This window comes from Onychostoma macrolepis, chromosome 19, assembly GCF_012432095.1.
Source record: "Onychostoma macrolepis isolate SWU-2019 chromosome 19, ASM1243209v1, whole genome shotgun sequence".
Taxonomy (NCBI): Eukaryota; Metazoa; Chordata; class Actinopteri; order Cypriniformes; family Cyprinidae; genus Onychostoma; species Onychostoma macrolepis.
The window spans coordinates 10,939,188-10,961,675 of NC_081173.1; the positions used below are offsets into that span (position 1 = coordinate 10,939,188).

A 22,488-nucleotide genomic window follows, 5' to 3' on the forward strand; every position below is an offset into this window, starting at 1 on the left:
CCACTGCAGATAGAGATGTATACATTTCAGAGTCTTCAAGAAAAAATAGGTGAACTATGTACACAAACAAAAGGAAAGCTCATAGAACTCTGCCAGTTCTTAAAATGTTCTTCAGAGGACACTGGAAAGTCTGCCATGTTCTTAAGCCGTACTGTCTCACAGAGTCCAACAACACAACAAGAAGCAATTGATCACACACTGGTTGATGCGCCATCCCCATCACAGAGACAAATGGCACAAAGACTTCAAAATTTCAGGCCTCATTGGTGAGCCAGGTCAGAGGGACTGATTGTCATTCTCAAGTCTTGCATGTCAGATAGACCTCAAGCAAGATGTTATTGATTCAGTCATCCGAACGATCATGCCTGGGCTTCGGTTGCGTAGTTATCTCGAGGTCAAAACTGACCTCATGCAACTGACCAACATTAAGAATCCTTCTCTCTCACTATCAAGAGAAAAATGCAACAGAATACAAACAGCTCACTACAGAAGCCCAGCATGCTAAAGAAACGCCACAAAGCTTTCTTAGTTATGTTCTTGATCTTAGACAGAGAATTTGGTTTGTTTCAAAAGAAGATGTGTCTAGCTTAAAAAATGACCAAGCTCTAGTCCAAAACACTGCACTTTTTTTTTTCACTTGATGACATTTTAGTTGTCAAGTTAACAAATACTCACTTGCAACTTCTCTTGTTGGCAAACAATGGAAACCTGCTACTTACAAGGTGTTATGGGACACAGGTTCCCAAGTATGGATTGTAGATGAAGGATGGAGAAACAAGTACATACCCGAGATGAAACTGAAGGACATTCAGTTTCAGTCAACAGAAGCTCCAGATGGCCTGCATCTAGTGGCAGCCAATGGGACCAGTGTGCCTTATGTTGGATGGGTAGAGATAACTTTCAAATTGGCTTCTCCTGTTTACAGTAAAAGATTTAGTCATTCCTGTCCTTGTCTTATATGATCAAAGGTTATCCAAGCCAATCATTGGCTACATGTGATTGAACAAGTGATGAGGCAGAGAAATAAAATATAGACTTTCATTAACGTTGTGACTGCTAAGAATCCGAGTTACTTGGTAACAACGATGAAAGACCCTGTGAACATACCAAAACGCACAATTATGCAGATACCATATCAAGTTAAAGGCAGTATGTGAAGCAGGACATGTGTTTTCTTGTTCGAACCACATGTAAATGCACAGTCCAGGTGGCCTTGAACGCTTGGAAACTCTACTAACTCTAAAGAAGGCAAGTCGCCCAGTGGTCAAGATCAGTGTGCAGAACATCACAGATCATGATATCAGGCTTGCAGGGAAAACTGAGCTTGGGACAATACAGTCAATAAAGTCTGTATTACCCGTGGCAGCATCACATTTTGCAACAATGGCCATGATCAGTGAGGTTCAGTGAGGTTTTTCAAGGATTGCCAGTCCCCTTTTTGATCTTCTCAAAGTTATCTCAGCCATTCATACTTCACACAGATGCATCCGATTTGTATCAGAATCAGAATGGCAAGTTAAGAGTAATAGCTTATGGCTCAATAATCTTGATAGCTGCAGAGAAAAACCACCACCTGCACCCTCAAATGGGCTATAATAGAAAAGTTTCGAGACTATATATTATACACCTACCTTCACCATGTACAGTGATAACAAACCCCTCTCTTATGTGTTGTCCTCTGCCATGTTAAATGCCATTGGATGCAGATGGGATGCTGAACTTGCAGACTTCCATTTCATCATTAGCTATCGCCCAGGCCAAGAGAATGTAGATGCTGATTCACTATCCAGAATGCCAGCTAATAGAGACAGCAATGTGAGAATGTACAGAAGAGCTTTCGTCAGAGTGTGTGGGAGCCACAATACAAGTTGTGGAGGTCCAGCACAACCCAGATTCACCCCTTACCTTAGTCTGTCAGGGTGCACAGGCATGCATGGAAATTGATGATTAACACAAATCATTATCAAAAGAGGAGATCCAGGAAGTCATATTCTTACAGTCAGAAAGTAGAGCCTCTTTTCAAAGCACTGGCGGTCAGCCAATCCTATAGTTAGAGGTCTAATGCGTGAGTGGGACCAGCTGGTGTTGGACAAGTATGGTATAATTTAGCGTGAAACATCACAATGAGTGCAGCTAGTGTTGCCTGCCCAGTTAAGAGTACAGTATTGTCTTGAGAGAGCTATGTGATGAGACGTGCCACCAAGGCACAACCAGCCTCATCAGAGATAGTTTTTTTCTGGCCCTACATGCAGAAGGATATTCATGCATAAAACAGAAAAAAACATGCAGAGAAATAAGGGCACCCTTCAAGACCATTAAGACGACCCATCCATTTGAGTTAGTATCCATCGAAGGGTGGTTACGAGTACATTCTTGTTATTATCAGCCACTTGCAGGTATATGCTACGACTTCAAAATCTTCAAAAACTGTAGCGGACCATTTGTTCAATGATTTTGCCCTGAGGTTTGGGTTCCCATCACAAAATCATTATGTGAAATGTGGAATTTCACCTGGTGTGAAAGTGACAGTGAATGACAGTGAAAGTGACGATGAGTACTATATCCAAGTTGAACAATACCAGTTTAGGACAGCAAAATAGTCGAAACCAGATGGAAAAGGAAACCATAACCTTTAATATTATTTGACATATCTACTTATGTCAATTCAATTACCATAATGTCAAGTAATGAAATAGATTTTTTTAAATATATTATTGATAGTCTAGGTACAGTCAAGAATCTCACGTTTTTGCAGACAGGACAGACCAAAATCAACATTTGGTGTATTTAAATTCGTAACGTTTCATGGTATGTTTATTTTAATAGTTTATTAAACTTAGTCATCACACCACAAAATGTGTAATTTGTGCATTAAAGCTTTTTTTTTTTTTTTAATTGGGCAACAAAGTCTTACTGTATTTATAGAAATTGCTCAAGGATTTAACTTCTTGAAATTCACAGTCAGTTTATTAATGATGTGAGTTTGTGCTTCTGCTCACTCAGCTGTTCAATAAGGCAAATAATTTCTGTTCTAAATAGCCTAGCTAAGCAGAAAATACGGTGCTATCAAATGTTACAGAGTGAAATTTTTCATGAACTAAGCAACTGGTTTTAAAAGAGATTTTTGTAGGATTTATTTATTAAAAGCTCTTGCTTTCCCTGATTGTTTGTGTTGTGAGTACAATGCATTCTTGATCATTGCTATGCTGGAAACATAACAGAACCCCAGTTTGGCTCAGATATCTTAGTTAAAGAGTAACCATGAACTTTAGTGAAACTATTTCTCACATTTACAGTAATCCTCACTGCTCTTTAAATTAAATTCCCAATGACCATATCTGAAAACTATGCAGTCTTTATACAGAAGTGTCATTCAAGCATAACCAAAACTCATTTTAAATTCATTAAGGAAACCCTTTTGATTAATAAATGACTCCAGATATCTGGTTCATTGGCTTTGTCCTTTTAAATGTTTAGGTAATTCAGCATAGCCAGTGGCAACTGTAAGATTAGTGCTGCACTGATAACCCAATTTGTCCTCTGAACATAGGCTATATGTACCATTTTGTCTTATCTTAGAACATTTTTTTCCTGATGAAATGTTGTAAATGAAGCTATGCACTTGGCTATAACCAGCTCTGATGCTTCCTTAATCAAGGATCCAATGCCACCAAGTGGTTGGGAATGATAATGTAGTGCTGTCCTTTGATCGTGAATCTTTAGGCGTGACCCTGAGCTGACATGTCTGATAGTAGGCTATCAGTACAAGATTTAGGCTTCCATTTTGGAGCGTGAAAAGATATGAAAATTAAAACATGAAGATTATATTGTGTTATTATTTAAATCAGGAGATTGCAGGATTGCTTGTTTCTGAAATGCCAACAAGGCCTTTGGATTATTCAATCTACAATGTAAAATAAGACGTATCATATGTCTAGTAATGCAACTCATGCTATCCTTCATGTACTGCTGAGCAATTTCTAACCCACTTTGTTCAGACACCAGAACTTTTATTATTTATTGTGCAGTCTTCGCTTCTTTCATAATTGATGCTTGCATAGCCTGCAATGAGCATTTCTAATAGGTGCTGGATGTGCATGTACATGTAATGATAAATCATGGCTGAATGGGACTACATGGGCATATTTATTATGGATAAAGTCGTATTTTACAATTTTGTATTTCTTTATGCACTTTTAGCTGTATTAAACCAAGAATTACGCTGACACATTTGTATGTTATCATCAGCAACATTGGTGCTGTTCATTTCATAGATCCTGTCTGGTGCTAAAAATTTATTTATTTTTATTTTATATTATATTTTATTAATCAAATCATTAAATATGTTTTGCAATATAGTAATTGTAATAATTTTTATTTAAAAATAAAAATAATATAGACATATATTGAGATACATGTGACGCACATGAAGGCATCAAGCATAAAACAGCCATTTACTCACAAAGGACCCTTGATAGTGCTGGGAGGGGCACAGTGCTGCTGTGAAGGTGCTTCTGTCACCATATCTACCCAAATTTATGTAAAATTAATTATAAAATACTGTGCAAGTCCGCAGCATATTATATATAGGAATCATTTATATAATCATTGTGAATACCGTTAAGGAAGATGGCGCTTTATGCAGTTGATACAGAGATGACAGACACAGATAGCTATTCAGATAAAATAATCCATAAAAGATTATTCGTGCTTCATGTAGGTTACTGTATCCAATGATACACCAGCGCTTCCAGTAACCACCGTCTTCTGATGCAGTTTACCATATAAAATGAATATAAATCAATGGGAGCTGTGCATGAACGGGCTGCACCACTGCTGAAAAAGGGGGGAGACGCAATTAGTCACCTTGTGCGCTCCTCACCGTTGACAACCTCCTGTACATTAAACCGGGCGCGCGACAGCCTTTCACTTGGAAGTGCGCGTGAAGGGACAACAGCAGCCAATCTGATTGAACACACGCACTCTTTCCCTCAGAGCGCCGTTCTGCTGACTCAGTGCCTTATCAGAGCGAACCGGTTCCTCGCCACCGAACAGACCTGAGACGCACCAGTCACCGCAACAACTCCAGCCATGGCCAAAACTGCGATCGGTAAGACAAACCTTCCTTCATTTTGTTCGCGGGTCCGTGTCTCTTTGATGCTGAGAGATGCACAATTAGACCCTGATGCAGGAAAATCTGAGCCATATCAGATGAAAAATTGTTTTAGATAGGCTAGATATATAAATCTGCTTTCTCCTTCCACGCATGCTGTTATATTTTCTAATATGGCTGTGCGTTTTGGGTGCACCCCGACTGCCTACTCACTTTTGCTTAAAAAATAGGGGCTTTATAAATGAGAAAAAGCATTAAATGGTGTCATTATAGTGCATATCTCTTAAAATACACCGAGACGTGCTTTAAAAAGCCTTAAAATGATTTTCTTATGGTGTCAGTGCACCTGGCGGCTCATGCATCTCCAGCATAATGCAGAAGGACCCCACCCAAGATCCAGCTCTGTGTTTCAGCCTTCAGTAAAGCCTGGCAATACCCGCCTCGGAACAGTTTAAACCTTTTGACATCTTCTATACATGATGTTTTTATCATTTTCATAAAACGAGCTAGGTGTGGCTGGTATATTTACTGCCAAACAAAGCTAAAATAGGGAAATACAGCATGGTAATGAATTAGGGTGTTTGAAATAGCTTATTGTTTTGATCAATGTGGGTATATTTGTTATAAAGACTATATTCCTTAATTATTGCCAATTATCACAAATGATAGGTTGGTAATTGGTTTATTGTCAGTGGTTTTTTGCTAATTTGAGAGTATGACTCATTAGCCAGTGGGTTTATTAAAGAATGGCTGCATTTTTATTTTATCTAATTTATAATGGGTTTATAAGAATCTATTCTCACACCTTCAATGACATATACAGTCTACCAGCACACATGTCACATGTTTATATATAACCTAATTCATAATTCAAAAAAACCTCCTTGCTGATTAAACACAAGTTTTTAAGTTGTAATTGTGGATTTGCATGTGCATCCTTTCGTTCACACCATTTCTAGCGTCGTATGAGAGGCAGACTGCAGTATCAGATGATTGATGTTTTAAATGGAAGTGTGTCAGGGCTCAAGTCGTCTCGCCGGTAAGCATGTCTCAGTGCTGTTGTGATTCTGGATTATGTTGTAGGCGGCCAAACTGGGGCATACCATAGACAAGGCGTGCGTTGGCTTCATTGCATCTTTGTGAGACGCCTGCAGGGCAGGGCACTGGTGGACTGAAGCTGAATGTCTCTGTTCTAGCTGTCATCTCACTTAGAATGTTAAATGACAACTTGAAGAGACATTTATTTTGTGGAAAACCACTTGCGTGCACTTGATCCTGCCATTCAAAGCAATTACACGGAGCTGTGTCTCTAGGATATTTCATTTCGTTTCACTTCACAGAACACACAAGAAATGCACCGATAAATTCTTGTGGGAATCCTCCTGCTAATGAGAAAGAACATGTCAGTCAATATAATCAATACACTTGGAATATTTATAGGGCTTAAAAGAGCTGGCAGGAAGACCTTGGTGTGTTTGTCAGCACCATTTATACCTCTAAAGTCAACCAGATCAAAATAAGAAAATTAGGTCTTAATTTATTCATAATAAACTCTCTTATTATGACTCATCTAAAAGCATTGCTTATTTAATTAGACATTTAATGATTGGATAATTGGCCACAATATCGATGTTAGAAATACACATCATATATCAAAAAAGAGTTTACAGGTGCTTTGTCATATATACTTTACAGATCTCCAAAACATAACCCCAGTTTATCATCTATGGTTACTGGATTACTGAAGACAGTATGACTAATCCAATCAAACTCCATTAATCATTAACCTAACAGGAAGTTTAAATATACATATTCAGCAATGCTGCACAACAGTGGGGTGCGGCTATTGCTTTTTAAGATTAATGATTTTTTTTAGGCTTTAAGGCTTTAATGTCAACCATATGATGATAATATATATATATATATATGGACTCAATAAGGACTCAAGCCAATTTTACTCATTAAAATGAAATGAAGTGGTTTTAGTACGAACGGATGATATTTACTGAACACTGAGAGCTCATCTGGAGGGGCATTTGCCCGTGCAGCTGCAGTGGACAGAGCATATGTGTGTAGAAGAGAGAGAAAGCAGCCGGTGGGAGGGGCCATTATTGATTTCCAGGGTGGGCATGCTGATGCATTATCAAACAAACCACACAAAGGACTTTTTGCTCGTCCACTGGCCCGTAGAGCTCAATGGCAAATTTTTAGAAATGCACATTTTTATTTTACTTCATATTTAGTGGTGGTGCAATACATGGTCTGCACCACTGTAGTGCATGAGAGTACGATGTATTAAGTCATAATCAGTCAAGCAGTCAAGCACAGAGAATAATTACTTAATGTAAAAATTAATAGTATGTTAAAATTAATGTGTGTGTGTGTGTGTGTGTGTATATATATATATATATATATATATATATATATATATATATATATATATATATATATATAGTGATATTATGTGTATGATATATACAGTATGTAAACTAGTGCATGCAGGTGTATATATAAGAATTCACGACAAGAACATTTACTTAATTTAAAAATTCTAAGTAAATTAAATGTATATATGTAAAGTTAGTATTAGATTATCTTATAAATTTCTATGCATACACACACACACACACACACACACACACACACACATATATATATATATATATATATATATATATATATAATTAGATTAAGTGATTTATACAGTTGTGCTTGCGTGTAAAATTTAGTGCATAAAAGCATGATATATAAGAATTACAATTACTTACTGTAACACAATGCAATAGTTTATTGTCCCATTACATCAATAATCAATGTTTTTTTTTTTGACCAGTTGCCACAATATCTACATCTCAAGCCAAGGGTGTGGTCTCCAGACAGTGAATATTCTTTTCTAATTACAAACCTGATATTTTCCAGCAGAAGCTCTTGATTAAAGCACACTTTTGCACACATAAAGATTCAGTCGTCTGTGTGAGATCCTTTTCACCTGCTCACCAGCCGGCTGACCTGAATTACTTGCTTCAGTGAACTGTCTATCATCCTTATCTCACTCTGACTAGACAGCAGGAGAGAAATGCTTACCGAGGTCTGGGAACACTCAATATCACAGCACTAAACCTCCATCGCCACCCCCTCAATTTACCGGAAGAAATGATTTGCTCCAGTAATTACTAATTAAAGCCCCCTACACCAAAATCAGCCAGCCAGAGGGCTTTTAATCCTGGCGGGAGTGAACAGAGTGATTCTCTCACTTCTTTCTTTCCCCGGGTTTCTCCATTCTCTATTTGTGAGGGATTAATAAGCTCGTCAGGGAGCGAGAGGGAGTTGATCAGATTTTTCCAGGCTCCTCTGGGCTGAGAGAGTGAAGAAAGTAGGTTGATGCTGGAAAGCGTAATAACAGTTTGAAATCTAGCTGAAAAAAACCCCAAGCGTTCACTGTTTGATAACATCAACTGTCAGGACATTGATTTATAACCTTAAATGCACTGACCTTGATAAATGCTGCCTTGTGTGTTCAAGGAAAATCAGATACATTAATATGCTTCATGTAGCATCTGCCATCACTGATGTTTGTATGATTTAGGCTTGTTTGCACCTAATGCTGAAAAAGAAAAATGTTTCTGAAGTTGGGGATGAGGAATGATTGGGGTGGGATCAATGTAGCTGTCATAAACCGCCATCTGGAAATCTGTCTGGCCTTGTGTTTTCTTTGGTCTTGCCGACTCACTCCCCGCACACACATCCTCAGTAGTCGGAGTAAAAATGGATTCCAATAAATAATGTAACACTGAAAGCTGGGCGGTGGGGGATGGTTGAGCTTGTGGTGAACATTGTCTTGTAGGAAACCAGAGCATGTGAGGACACGGCTGCTGGTTTTTCCTTAGAAAGCTCAAATGGAAACATAGTGCTGTTAAGGCTTGCTTGCTTTATTTATTGATTTATTTATTGATTGCTTGATTGTTTCTGGACTCTGTGATCCCTCACCCACCCAACCTCTTAGCCAAACCAGGGACCCTCTATTATTTTCTCAGTTAGAAAATATTAAAACTTTAAATTAAAATAATATCAAACATTAAAATATGTATATATAAAATATATTCATTTACACCCACTACACACACACACACACAAGTATGTATGCATGTATGTATATGTTTCTGTAATATATTATATTATTATATGTAATATATTAGTTTTATAAAGTCAGTGGACCACCTGGTTGAAAACCTTGTAGATGATTTGGTATTTTCTGCAATGCAATTTTAAATAATCATTTATACGATGACTTAAAATGTTACTTTTTTCTCACAAATACAGTGCAATAGCTTTCAATAGTAACATATCGAACACATCTATCGATGTATCAATCTATCTATAGTATTTAGATTAATAGTAATAATATATTAAATATATAATTTTATATATAATAAATATTTTAATATGTATTTAATATGTATATAATATTTAAAAAATGATGAACAATATAAACATTTCTAAAACACACACACACACACACACACACACACATTTGTATGTATGTATACACACACACACACACACACACATATATATATATATATATATATATATATATATATATATATGACATGTATACAATGTATGTATATATACATACATATACACAAACACATTATTTTATGTAATATTTGTATACATTTCTGTCTATATATATTGCAAAATTATTCTTTAGCTACATATTTTTCTCAGTACTTATTCTACTAAAATTTTGTATTTTATATTAGTCTCACTACTTATTCTAATAATATTTTATATTTGACATTAGTCAGTGTACCTCTGGTTGAAAACTTAGATGATTTGGGTTATTTTCTGCAACATTAACGATGCAGTTTCGAATAATCATTCATAAAACAGCGAGAGAGAATCTGGGTCAATATTTTGTTTGATGTGTCTCCCTGCAGCATACAAAGAGAAGATGAAGGAGCTCTCCCTCGTCTCCCTCATCTGCTCCTGTCTCTACCCAGAGGCACGCAAAAACATCATGGGCGAGTTTGAAGGTAGGAAATGAAAATATAATGCCAGTAATGAGAAGCAGTGAAGAAGGAATTTACAATAATGTGCTGTGCTTTATAGTGCTCATTCAGTCTGATCTTCATAATATAACTTTTTATTGGACTGTATGTGTACAAGCAATACTACACATTTATTATTGTAACAGCTAATATAGATCAATAAATGTCTGATAAATGGCTGTATAACAAAGTTATACGAGCTCATTTCATGAGCAGAAGGCAGTTGGTGCGTTTTATTGCATGGATCCGGATGCTCATACCTCACCAATGTGTAGAGGAATATTTGCTGCTTGACATACTGCACTTTCTACACCGCATTTATTTCACTTTATGTCTTGTGTGTTTAGACATGGAGGTTAAGCCCATTAACAAGCGGGCTTCTGGCCAGGCCTTTGAGGTCATCCTCAAGCCACCCTCTCCCATGGCTGACGGCTCTTACAGCATCACTACACCTCCCAAAAAGAGGGACATGTCCCTGGAGGATATCCAGAAGAAGCTGGAGGCAGCAGAGGACAGGAGGAGAGTGAGTTACCCATTCATTTCTATTATATATCCATGTAACTTATGTTTGATATTTGCTATTTTTTTATTTATTTAATGCCCTTACACTTTTATTTAATGTGAGCTGATAAATAGATGATTCCTATGACTCTGCCCCACTCTTCATCTCCAGTCCCAGGAGGCTCAAGTCCTGAGGGCCCTGGCTGAGAAACGTGAGCACGAGCGGGACGTCCTGCTGAAAGCCATGGAGGAGAACAGCAACTTCAGCAGGATGGCGGAGGAGAAACTCATCACGAAGATGGAGCAGATCAAGGAGAACCGTGAAGCCTACATTGCAGCCATGCTGGAACGACTGCATGAGAAGGTACTTGCACTAAAAACTTCAACAGTTTAGGGTCAGCAAGATTTTAAATATTTTTATGTTTTTGAAAGAAGTCTCTTATGCTGCATTTATTTAATCAAAAATACAGACAAAACAGTATAAAACTGAGTAATATTGTAATATATTATTACAATTTTAAAATGTAATTTTATTCCTGTGCGCAAAGCTGAATTTTCAGCATCATTACTCCAGTCTTCAGTGTCACATGATCATGGCATGATTTCAATATTATCAATGTTGAAAACAGTTGTGATGTTTAATATTTTATGTGGAAACAGTGATACATTTTTAAGGATTCTTTGACGAATAGAATGTTCAAAAGAACAGCATTTATTTGTATTTAGAATTTAGGCGCAATAATATGAATAATAAAAAAGCCCCACAAGTATTAAAATTAAATGCATAATTTATCCCACACTATTTTTATGCTACCGACATGTACAATACCACCGATTTTAAATACTTCTTGAGACACTGGCATGCTGTAACTGTGAAAAGTTATCTGACATTGTGATTTTTACAGGATAGAAAAATCATGGCATCTTTTTATTCAATCAATAAATAAATCAATAAAAATCTAATCTTATTTCCTGTCACAAGAGGGTGCTACAGCACAATAAAAATATTTCAATGAGACATAAGTGTGCTGCAAAAGGCATTTTAAAATACAAATGTTGTTCATTTTAATCACAGCATGTCAACTTTAAGCTATAAACTGTAATGTTTATGTTAATCAATTTACTGTATTACTTCTTTGTGTGCTTTCAGGAGAAGCACGCTCAGGAGGTGCGCAGAAACAAAGAGCTGATGGAAGAGTTGACAGCATGAGCACATCTCTCTACACCCACTGTCCCATCACCCCACACCACCCCCTCCCCATACCTGCGACCTCCCGTCCCCAGAGAGACCCCATCTCATCCCGCCACCGCTGCCCCGTGTAGAAAAGAGCCTCTGGCACCCCACCCCCTGCCCTGCCCTGCCCTGCTCAGATGAAGGGAATCGACCCTGCCCCCCTCACCAACAGCATCCTCCCCGATATAGTCCAGAAGACAAAAGGAACACCATTACTCCAGAAAAAAAAAAGAAATGTTTTTGATTAAATCGAAACCAGTCAAAGTGGGTGTGGTTTTTTTGTAAATACTTCCTATTTGTTTTATATGAGACGATGAAAAGTATTGCGGTGTGCCATTTTATAAGTTTCTCTCTGTATCTTTCTCTTTTAGTGGATGTACTTGTTTCCTCTCTCGCTCTCTCTATCAGATCTGCTACAGTTTCTCTTGTACCAGGCTTTGGTGTTTGTGAGTTTGCTGGCTAGCAATGTCTTCTCTAAACCCAACGATCATTTTAGTGTCTCTATGTCCATGTGGAGAGAGTAAAAGCCACCACAGTACAGTAAACACAGCTCTAACTGGTCACTATCATAGCATTTAAAACAATCTCTAGCTCTTTCTTCATACATTCATCACAACCACAACAAACACACACACACATCCAGTCAGCTTGAGCCACACCAAAGTCATGTGACGTCTCTCGACCCGTGTTTGACCATAGTCTGGGTTGTATTTTTGCTGACGGTGTAACATCAAGTTAGCCTTAAATTCTTGAGAATCGCTTGAAGTTTTAGGGGAAGATTTAGGGGATTTCACAGAGGATTTTAGGTGATAAAAATGGATGCCGTGTTTAAGTGTGTGTGTGTGTGTTAAGAGCAGTGTGGGTGGACGGAGTTACCCTGTGCCATTGCTCTTGTGTAAGTAGCTTTAATGTCACAAACCTGCCCACCCTCATCTTTCTCTTCCAGCTGTGCATTTTATTCCCTTCACACATGTAACTTTGGGAGCATAAATTGTGGTGAATAAAGGCTTGGGGTTCTTGGAATGAGAGTATATGTCTTTGGCTCTGTTTTTATTTCATACGACATACATTAACATAAACACATAATTACACAAATTTAACAGCTACTGTAGGCCACAAAAGCGTGAATAACATAACCATGTGTGAAAGAACCTGAAGTGTAATGCCCTAGTTTACCAACAGATGGCAATACATGACTTTGCAAGAAAACATGAAGCATGTTACTAAACTATATACCCATTGTATGGGAATTCATGCATATAAGACCTATAAGACCTACTATTACTATAACCTAATTTGCTTTCATAACGTCCAGTGTGCAGTATTGTTCCTGGTAAAGCAATGTGTTCGACTTTACCTTAAGTTTCCACTTGATGGATGGTGTAATAAATTAACAAGACGCAGCAACCTAATATAATATAGCCTATTAGTCGCGTTTGTTTTACAGTTTTGACTATCAAAAGCTGACATTTTACCCAAAATGAGAATAAAAAGCAACATAAACAGGTAACGCAACGAGGTCACGTGATAATGATATAGCATAGCCAACTAGGCTACTTTAAACACTTATCGAATAATTATCCTACTTATTTATATATTAAATATAAGCCAGTATACCGTTAGTACTAAACTAATATTCAATTTAAAACAAGGCCTTATTGATAAGACAATAGTTTAGTAGTTTGTTCAGAATTACTGCATATGCACAGCATACTGCCTTTTTTTTTTTTTAAACGTAGTATAGCCTATGAAACTGTATTGGCTGCAATGCAAATATATGCATGCATATGCAATATAAGCATTGCCATTGCTTGACCTAATTATGTGACATTACACGTTTAATTCAGCAAGTGGCATCCAGCCATCATCTTTAATTTTGCAACCAGTTTTATGTAAAAATTTCAATCAGATGATGAGTCATGAGAAAATTTGTGAATTATTTGTAGACCATTCATTAAGCGTGTTGGATTTTGGGATACAAATGTAGTAGGTCATCCACTATTTTATGCATGCAGTCAATTTGCATACTGCATAAATAGTATGAGTATGCTATTCCAAACCTATCCATTACTGCTACATTATCTACTTAATATTCCAGGTTTAGGAAATCCACCTCTGGGGGGGAATAAGGGGAAAAACATGCGATGAAAGCCTCTGAAATAGATTTAACGGCAGCTAGAGAAATAAAGAAGTGTGTTGGCAGAGTGCTGTGTGTAGGTGGGAATCTGTTTTACGGCTTTGGCTGGCAGTCACAGTACCCGTGGTGGCGTGGGAGTGCACCACACCAGGAGCTCAGTGAGATGCTGTGATTGCTTTGGGACAAAGCTGCACTGTGCAGACCTCTCCTCCCACTTTTCCATCTCTCTCGTTTCTTCCCTTCTCTCTCTGTACCTCTCTCTTTCCTCCCTGTGCAGTCCAGGCCAGCCAGGCTGCCATTGTCCAGGATATCCCTTGGCTGTTAATGGCTTCCTGGATACATAGAGAGGCCACAGAGAGGCCCCTGGGCCGTGTTTGATATCAGTTCAAAACGCACGCATACAGGCACTGGTTCAAGCCCTATAGAAATGTGCAGTGCCTCATCTCGCTGGCATGAAAGGAACTATTCATCCCCAAAGCATTAAATCACATGTAAGGCTTATTTATGTATATCTACCTGTGAAGAGCAAGGCTGACTGGAACATTTCAAACACGCCAACAATTCTGGACGATAAAATCATGAATGTAGTTTTCTTTGACTGTTTACATATACAATTCTCAGACTGTGGATTTGCCCTGACAATATTTTAATTTAGATGTCTGTAAAAATGGTCATGTTGTACCAAAAAATATGTGATCGTTTTGATTGGGATTGCACCAGTTTCACATTTTTGGCTGATGCCAATAAGAAGATAATAATTTTCATTTAATGACCAATAATTAAAAATGGACAAATATTAAAATTATAATTAATTATATAATTTAATTAAATGAATGTCATTGAGAAGAGAAATTTTAAATTTCTGACTGATACCAGTAAGCTGATAATTGTTTTTTATTTAATGGCCAATATTTTTTTTTTTTATAAAAAGGCCAATATTAAAATTATATTATAATTATGAATTATAAAATTAAACAATTTTTTAAAATCTAAATAAATGTAAAATATATTTTTTTAAATAAAACACTAAACTAAAACCAATCACTGTAAATGGTTAATTTATGAATTTTAAATCTATATAAAATGCTGAATATTTATGCAAAACATTGTAACAGTAAGTTTTTTTTTTGTTTGTTTGTTTTAATGGTCATTAGATTGGTTAAATTTTAAATAATTGATAAGTGTTATGGTACCAGTATGTTCGCATTTGTAATTTTGAATGTATCAATGACAGTGTCAAAAATGAAAACAGGACATGAATACACAAGTCCAGGGTTATTAGCTACACATATAATTTTATTACAGGAAAGTCACACAGGTTAGTGAGGGACAGGCACAGTACCACACCATCTCTTCCAGTACTATCTATTCCCCTAGTCTTATCTGATTTGCCAGTGCAAATTCCCTATTACCACAAAACAATCTGGTTTTCCAAAACACTCCTCAAGTACAGTTAACTAAGAGAGAGAGAGATGATTTAGTGCATGAAGAGGGAACATATGCACGTGAGCAAACAACTCTGCCACGAACAAACCCAAGAGTGCCTTTGCTACTTTTAAATTAGTGCAGTTCTGAGAGATTGTCTATCTAGATTGTCTTTGTAAAGGTTTAACAGTGGTCTGTCTCTGCAAACAACAAATTCATAACATTTTAAACAAACACACACCGCAGGTCACTGACCAAAATGACTTAAAATCTTTATAAAAATAAAGTACTCGTCAAGTTCAGCTGAGGAATACAGATTCTGTTGCATAGGTTTCATATACATTTGCAGAGGGACAATTGCAAAACATCACTGTCAGCTTCATTGCATAGTATTTCAATTTCATGGAAACGCTGAACAGATTTCCTCAAAAATAAGTCAAATCCTGCCTGTCATTCTGAAGGAGATGATTTAGGATGCAAATATATGTTTCATGTGATCAGAGCACTTCTTTTCTATCTTTAGCATAATTAAAGGGATAATTCACCCCAAAAAAGTAAGTTCTGTCATCATTTACTTACCATAATGCCATTCCTATATTCCTGTAATTCTTCTCTGGAAGATAAAAGAAGATATTTTAAAGATTGTTGGTAGCCAAATGGTTTTGGGTCCCGCTTGGACAAAAAATCAATGGAGGTCAATGGCACCCAAAACTGTTTGGTTACAAACATTCATCAAAATAGGGTCACTAAATGATGACAGAATTTTCATTTTTGGGAGAACTGTCCCTTTAAATGGACATCTGGTTTGAGTTTAACTCCATTAACACCCATTCAGTGATTCATCTCATCTGCTTTTGCTCCAATCTCTCTCTCTCTCTCTCTCTCTCTCTCTTAATATACCTTTCTCCACCGAGGGACAAAAGAACTAGATTTGCTCAGAACTGATGTGCGAGAACCCGACCATCTCCAGAACTCATCTCTGCTCAACCTGAGACAAGACAGCTTTACAAGACAGGGTAACTGGAATAAGTACATCGGATCTGTATTCGCTTTTTCCCTTTGTACAAGTCTGCGGTTTTGTCCATCTCTTCAAAATAGTCAGATGTTACAGAAAAAGTCATTTCTAACTGACTGTCTGTCCACAGCGTTCATGTTTTTGAGTTCAGAAGGCTCCTATTTCCATGCTCCAAGGCCTGTAGGGCTTCCCCAGGCTGCTGGAGGGAGTCGCGGGGCCCAGCGAGCTCGGAGACAGCAGGGGAAATGCGCTCAGCGGGAAGGGAAACGCCGACAGGCTCGAAAGTGACGTCAGGAGGGGTGGAGAAAGCTTGGATGTAGTAGGTGGTGTGAGCCCAGGGGGCAGGGAGGAACTGGGCGGCACCCGCAGTGGTCCTGTCTGCCCTGCCTCAGTAATCACCGTGCCAGTCAGCCTGCTGGGGGCATGCGGCTCTGTGGAGGGGGCGGATGGAGATGAGGAGGAGGGCGATGAAGAACTGGAGGACGGAGGGCTGCTGGTGCTGCGCGGCTGCTGCAGGAGGAGGTGGTGAGCCAGGTGTCCGGGCGGCGTCCCAAACGCAGAGCCCCATGCCAAGTGACCCAAACCCGAATGAGCTTCTCTCTGGGAGGCGTAACTGTTCAGGTGCGAAACCAGGCGGATTCGGAGGGGGTCGGTGTTGTCCAGGCCCTCGATGATACTGAGGTAACGCGCCGTCTCCGCCAGACATTCACGGAAACCCAGGCCGCGGTAATCCATGGCCAGCGCGTGAGCATCAAAGTAACCTGTGTGAGAGAGAACAAGAGCTGTTGAGCGTTCTGATCTGATAATGATTACAGCTTATGACAGGAAACACTGCAGTTAACACTGGGAGTGGCTGAGAGTGAAACTGAAATGATGCTAGATAAACAGCTGAGATTAAAAGACACTTTACACGTCTAGTTCATCCTGTTTTATGTCGAGCAGGGGTTGGTAATTATATTCGCTGTGGGAATTACCTTGAGCAGATTCCCAAACATTGTTTGATCTCATAATGCAAGGTTGCATTAAATTTGATTTTTTGGTAAGACTTTATAATAATTCATAAATAATTAGAAAATATTATAATGCATAGAAACCATGAAACCAACATTTAAAAAATCTGTAATACAGTTGTAATATGTAATATAAAAAGTTGTACAATAAATGCAAAGCTGCATATATGTAAATGCTTATTAACTAAATTTATACTCAAAGTGTATTTTCTTTAAAACAAGTTTTATAAAAATCTTACCTTTTCCCCCAGCTGCATGAAGCATCTTTAAGTGATCAACGGTCATCTGTAAAATTTCAGCTTTTTCTAGTTTAGCAGAGCCCTGAGAACAAGAACAAGTGTGTTGATGAGTTAAGAGGTAAGACTATATATCATACACAGGGCTAATAAGAATGTTTGCGATGATAAAGAGGAAGTTTTTTAATTTTTTTATTAATCCATTTCAAAAACCCATGTGACATGTTTTTATTTTGGTTTCATACAGTATATTTTTTGGAAAACGTTTATGCCAAAAATGCCATAAAGTGGTCCCAATCAAGTATAAAGTGCTCAAATGTTTTCCTTGCACCTTAAATATACATCTGCAAAATTTTCTAACCATTAAATTCTGAAGAGTTGTCTTGCAAAACCCAAGATTATGATATCTTGCGGGTTGCAAGGAGTCCTCTTTGTTATATGGTTTTCTTGTCACATGACAACAAAATGGCTTTCTGCATGTTGGTTATGCCACACTTAAGTTTTATTTATTTTTAAAATATTAATAATAATATTTCTAAATAAAATTGCTTTACTGTTTTCATGAAATACTAATACAGGATTGAGCCAAACTAATGCCAGCATTTCCTTTTCCAAGAAGTTCAGCTATAATGAGACTTGAAAAAAACGAAACAAAAAAACAATTCTAGACATTTACAGTAGCTAGACATCTGATAGTGAGATGTGAGTCAGGTGCAGTGATTGACCCTCACCTGTTTCTCAAACGCGCTGGGCACCAGCCTGCGAAGCTCAGACAGACTGTTATTTATCCGGTCCCTGCGGCGCTTCTCAATGATCTGTTCAAACCCATTGTGAAATCATTAATAACAGTCATTTAAGAACAGTAAAGTCATTTGTTCAGCATTACAGATGACGTTTTCAGGGTTTTGCAACGATGAAAAATGCTCTTACCCCTCTGCGACGTTTTCTCGCTTGCACTTGAGAGGTTGTGGATGGAGACATTGAACCAAGTGGAGAATTCACACCGCTTTAAAAACAAAATATGCATAAGATAAATATGAACACAGCATGATATTCATTATGAAACATGATATTGACCAACATTTAAACGAAACGATTTCCTAGGTAATATTCCATACAATTCCGTTGTCAGACATGGGATTTAAAATTATATTCTCAATTTTGTGAGCGATACAATTTAAATGTGCGCGCATTTAATTTTATGGTTATTTTCTTCTCCGGTTTGTTGCAAGTTCAACGTTTCATCACTCAAAAAAAAAAGCAAAACAACCCCAAATAAATAAATGACAGCCAACTTACGCATTTTCGTCAGCACTCTCCTTCTCCACTTCGATATTCTCATCGAGCTCGCTGTCTGAGGAGCTAAAATCGTGATTTCTCTTCATTTTTCGATAATCTTACAGAGCGTATCCGCAGCGTGTGTCAGGTGAGACAGAAGTTCATCCGTATGAGCCGACAAGCTTTCCCACGGTATCATTTCAACGCCGCAGCTCGCCAGAAGGGGCGTGGCTAAACGCGTGGAGAGCCAATCAACGAACAAGTCTGAGATTGAGTGGCATGTCGGTTGTCAACGTCCCAGTTTAGCCCCGCCCCTCTTTTTGAATATGCTTAAGAAAGGGCCAATAGAAAGTTCGTCCGTGAGAGCGGAGCTCCGCCCCTGGGTTCCGCCGGCGCTTGTGTTGTCTAGCCCAGCTAAAGGAGTGGCTGGCCGGCTGTCAGCACGCGCTGGCCGTGGGAAAGTTTCTTAGCAGAGCGCTGATAACCAATCAGGGGCGACGGCCGTCTCCGGCGCTGGAATGAATGGGGCAATTGGTTGGGGCGACGGGCGGTCTGCGAGTGAGCGTGTGAACCTGTAATCTAATACTAACTCATCCGAAGCAGTGCAGTGTGTACGAGGAAGCCACCAAGTCTAAATGTAGTCCATGAAGCTCAAACATGTACCTTCTTTGACGGCATTCTTTAAGGTACATTGGAATTAAAACCGACTAGTCACTTTAAATGCACTAATAAGTACAAAGCAGTAAACACAGCAGGGATTTTCACTTGCAATAAGCACTTAAAACACATTTTATATTATATTTTAATTTAATAATTATATTTACTCATAATTTAGTTAAAGTTATAGTTAGTTTACTTATGATATTATATATTATACATATATAATAATATTTTGAACCAAACATATTAGCATAAAAAAGTAAATTAAAATGAATATAAAAATACACGTACAATATAAATTCATAAAAATACAAGAATTCAAAAAGTTAATATGGCATATTCCATCTAAAACTATTAAAAACAGATTTTTATAACGCTTGTATAATTTATAGGCTACTCCAGTATATAGTACACATTTTAACAGAAATACTATATAAATTAATATAAGTAAACAGTATAAATTCATAAAATAAAAACATTAATAAAACAATTCAAAATGGAAATATGCCATATTCCATCTAAAATATTTTTTTCTAATTCTTGTATAATTATTGTACATTGAGCTTTTATGACCTAATTTTCTATTTTCATTTATATGCATTTTAAGCTGAAATATTAATACAAATTTAGAAATATAAAAATATAAAGTATAAAAACGTATAACCATCATATATTGATTCCTATTTGCAGAGGCTGCAAGCGCATCAGGAAGAGCTCCTGATCAACAGAACAGAGCTAGTAGACGTTGATGTGTGCTGCTGGCCGATACGCCGCAGCTGGATCCTTATCAGCCCATGCATATCACGCTTAATTGTCATCAGTTCTGCATGCATGAATGAGAGGAAGCTCTTTGGCTGATTTCATGTTGTTATTGCTACCAGCTTCAGCTCGACGGCATGGATGCACTTCCTCGTGTTTGCCTCTGACAGGGGTGGCAGCGGGGTGGATGGCGGGCTGTTGTGTTTGTACGCGTATGTGTGTTTTTCTATGTGCTCGGGGATGGGGGTGGCTCTTTTTGTCGCTGTAACTCAACTTCGCAGAGGTTTCCCACGCTGTTATTTTCTACTGACGTTCGTCTTTGTTCTTGCGTCTCATCACATGTTGTGATTAGTGCTCCCTTTTGAAGGTGTGGGCCCACAACACAACAGTATTTCCCCCCACAAAGCATGCCAGAGCCTCTTCTCATTCCAAGCTTGAGGTTTTTGCTTCTCCGAGTGGGTCTCCATGTCGCCATGTTTTCATTGCAGACTCTTTATGTCCATGCCAAGAAGCCTAGTCTACCCACAAGGAGGGCAGACGATGGTTTAAAATGGACACGCTGCTTTTTAGGAGTTATGTCTCGGCCTATTTGGATCTCACATATCAGCAGCAGTGTTTCTGTTGCATCACAAGGATCAAAACAGCTTCTTTTAAAATGCACAATGAGGGCAACAGGTTTCTGATTGCATCTCTGAAGACTGTCTGGCCACCGCTGCCTCATGCTGCGCCGTGGCGTCGTGCGTTTCGCGCAGACAGATGTTCAAGTCCCTGAAACAATGTGTTAAACAATCCTGTCCTCCTCAGGAGGAGCAGCAGGGGGACATGTTATTGTTTATAAATAGCTATGCATTGAATCCACACAGAAGAGGAAGAGTGGCTTTGTTTCTCTCACTGAGAGAGGAAGTGGGGCTTAATTCTCTGAGATACATGTGACACCTTGCATTGTGCCATTCGGGCATGTTTGTGGGAGTGTGTCTGTGTGTCTGTACACACATAGAGACGGAATATACTCTCATCCGAGTGGCACAGATTCTTTTGAAGTCGCCCAACTTTGACCCATGAGCGCTGCGAGAGCTTTCTTCTTCCATTTCCAGTAAAATGACACAACCGTGTGCTGCTAAAGTGTGTTTTTACGGAGGAGGAAGTGTTGTAATGATGATCTTTCGGATGTCTCCTCCCATATTTGTGTCCTTTTCTCCAATGGCCTTGCATTATCCCAGCTACACCCTGTCGACGTCTGTGTATTCAAAGCTTTAAGCGGTTTCTCCCTTATTGTTTTTCTTAAGAATTGGAACAAGGATGCTTTGATGGCTATTGTCAGCTTAAGGCTGGAATACATGACTTTTGCTCAGATTTACAGTCCTGAGGAGTCAGTGGAAGTTGACGAAAGTCAGTCAGTCAAGGTCGACAGATTTTACATAAAATCTGGTAGTGTGTAATGGAGCCAGGCTCAAATTATCTAGCTTCAGACTGAATCCATTCAGTTGGAGGATATCAAAAATATTAAAATTTTAGAACACTTGTTTTTATTTGTCGTGCACCTCTTTGCAACATGGCACATATTTCTGCATGAGTTTGCTGTATTTGAAACAACTTAAAAGTCAGTCTTGTAGTGTATTCCTGCCTTTAGCTATTTTTCTAGGCAGAGATTTTGAGTTATTAACAGCTGTTAAATTCTAATGTTGTGGGTTTTTTATTAAACGTCATTTTTAGGTGTGCAGTGAAAGATTTTTGATGGATTCTTTGGTCATTAATATGAGGTTGATATTGGCGCGCACACATAAGACGCAGTTGCTCGTAATTAGGTGTTTTAAGTCGTGGAGTGACTCGAGGTGGGTGGTCATCCACATGAACATATCAGCCACAGGACTGTGGTCAGGGAGAAAAAGGGTCTCTGAACTCTGCTGCTTTCATCTCCTCCTGTCTGCATAGTTAGTGGTGTGTGTGTGGGATGAGTGTGTATGTGTGTAATTAAGAATTATGAAAGCTTCGACAGACAGATTGCAAAATTCAGCAAAGTTTAAAATACCGTTCAAAGATTTGGGGTCTGTAACTTTTTTTAATAC

At 38.2% G+C, this 22,488-nt stretch overlaps 2 protein-coding genes across 4 annotated transcripts in view; one reads left to right on the forward strand and one right to left on the reverse strand.

Moving 5' to 3' along the window:
- Positions 1-12,930, forward strand: part of stmn2b (stathmin 2b) — a 14,646-nt gene extending 1,716 nt beyond the window's left edge. The window contains exons 2-6 of one of the 3 annotated variants that reach the window (XM_058753305.1): positions 4,996-5,110; positions 10,057-10,152; positions 10,515-10,690; positions 10,841-11,032; positions 11,819-12,930. In XM_058753305.1, coding sequence (XP_058609288.1) covers positions 5,092-5,110; positions 10,057-10,152; positions 10,515-10,690; positions 10,841-11,032; positions 11,819-11,878 — 543 coding nt within the window. In that variant the 5' untranslated portion in view covers positions 4,996-5,091 and the 3' untranslated portion in view covers positions 11,879-12,930. Of the gene's footprint in view, positions 1-4,824; positions 5,111-10,056; positions 10,153-10,514; positions 10,691-10,840; positions 11,033-11,818 lie in introns of those variants that run through there. The other 2 variants (XM_058753304.1, XM_058753306.1) reach the window with 2 other exon arrangements.
- A 2,385-nt stretch (positions 12,931-15,315) lies between these two features.
- hey1 (hes-related family bHLH transcription factor with YRPW motif 1) lies at positions 15,316-19,163 on the reverse strand. Its single transcript, XM_058753702.1, has 5 exons — positions 19,025-19,163; positions 18,656-18,731; positions 18,457-18,540; positions 17,729-17,810; positions 15,316-17,240 (listed from the first exon to the last, which is right to left on the reverse strand). Exons 1-5 carry the CDS (start codon positions 19,108-19,110, stop codon positions 16,627-16,629), a joined length of 942 nt encoding a protein of 313 aa, XP_058609685.1. The 5' UTR covers positions 19,111-19,163; the 3' UTR covers positions 15,316-16,626.
- Positions 19,164-22,488: the final 3,325 nt, after the last annotated feature.

Coding starts and splice junctions, on each gene's coding strand:
- hey1 (XM_058753702.1), bottom strand. CDS start 19,110: ATGAAGAGAAATCACGATTTTAGCTCCTCAGACAGCGAGCTCGATGAG. Junction 18,732..19,024: donor GAGAGTGCTGACGAAAATGC/GTAAGTTGGCTG, acceptor TTGTTTTTAAAG/CGGTGTGAATTCTCCACTTG. Junction 18,541..18,655: donor CGAGAAAACGTCGCAGAGGG/GTAAGAGCATTT, acceptor GGGTTTGAACAG/ATCATTGAGAAGCGCCGCAG.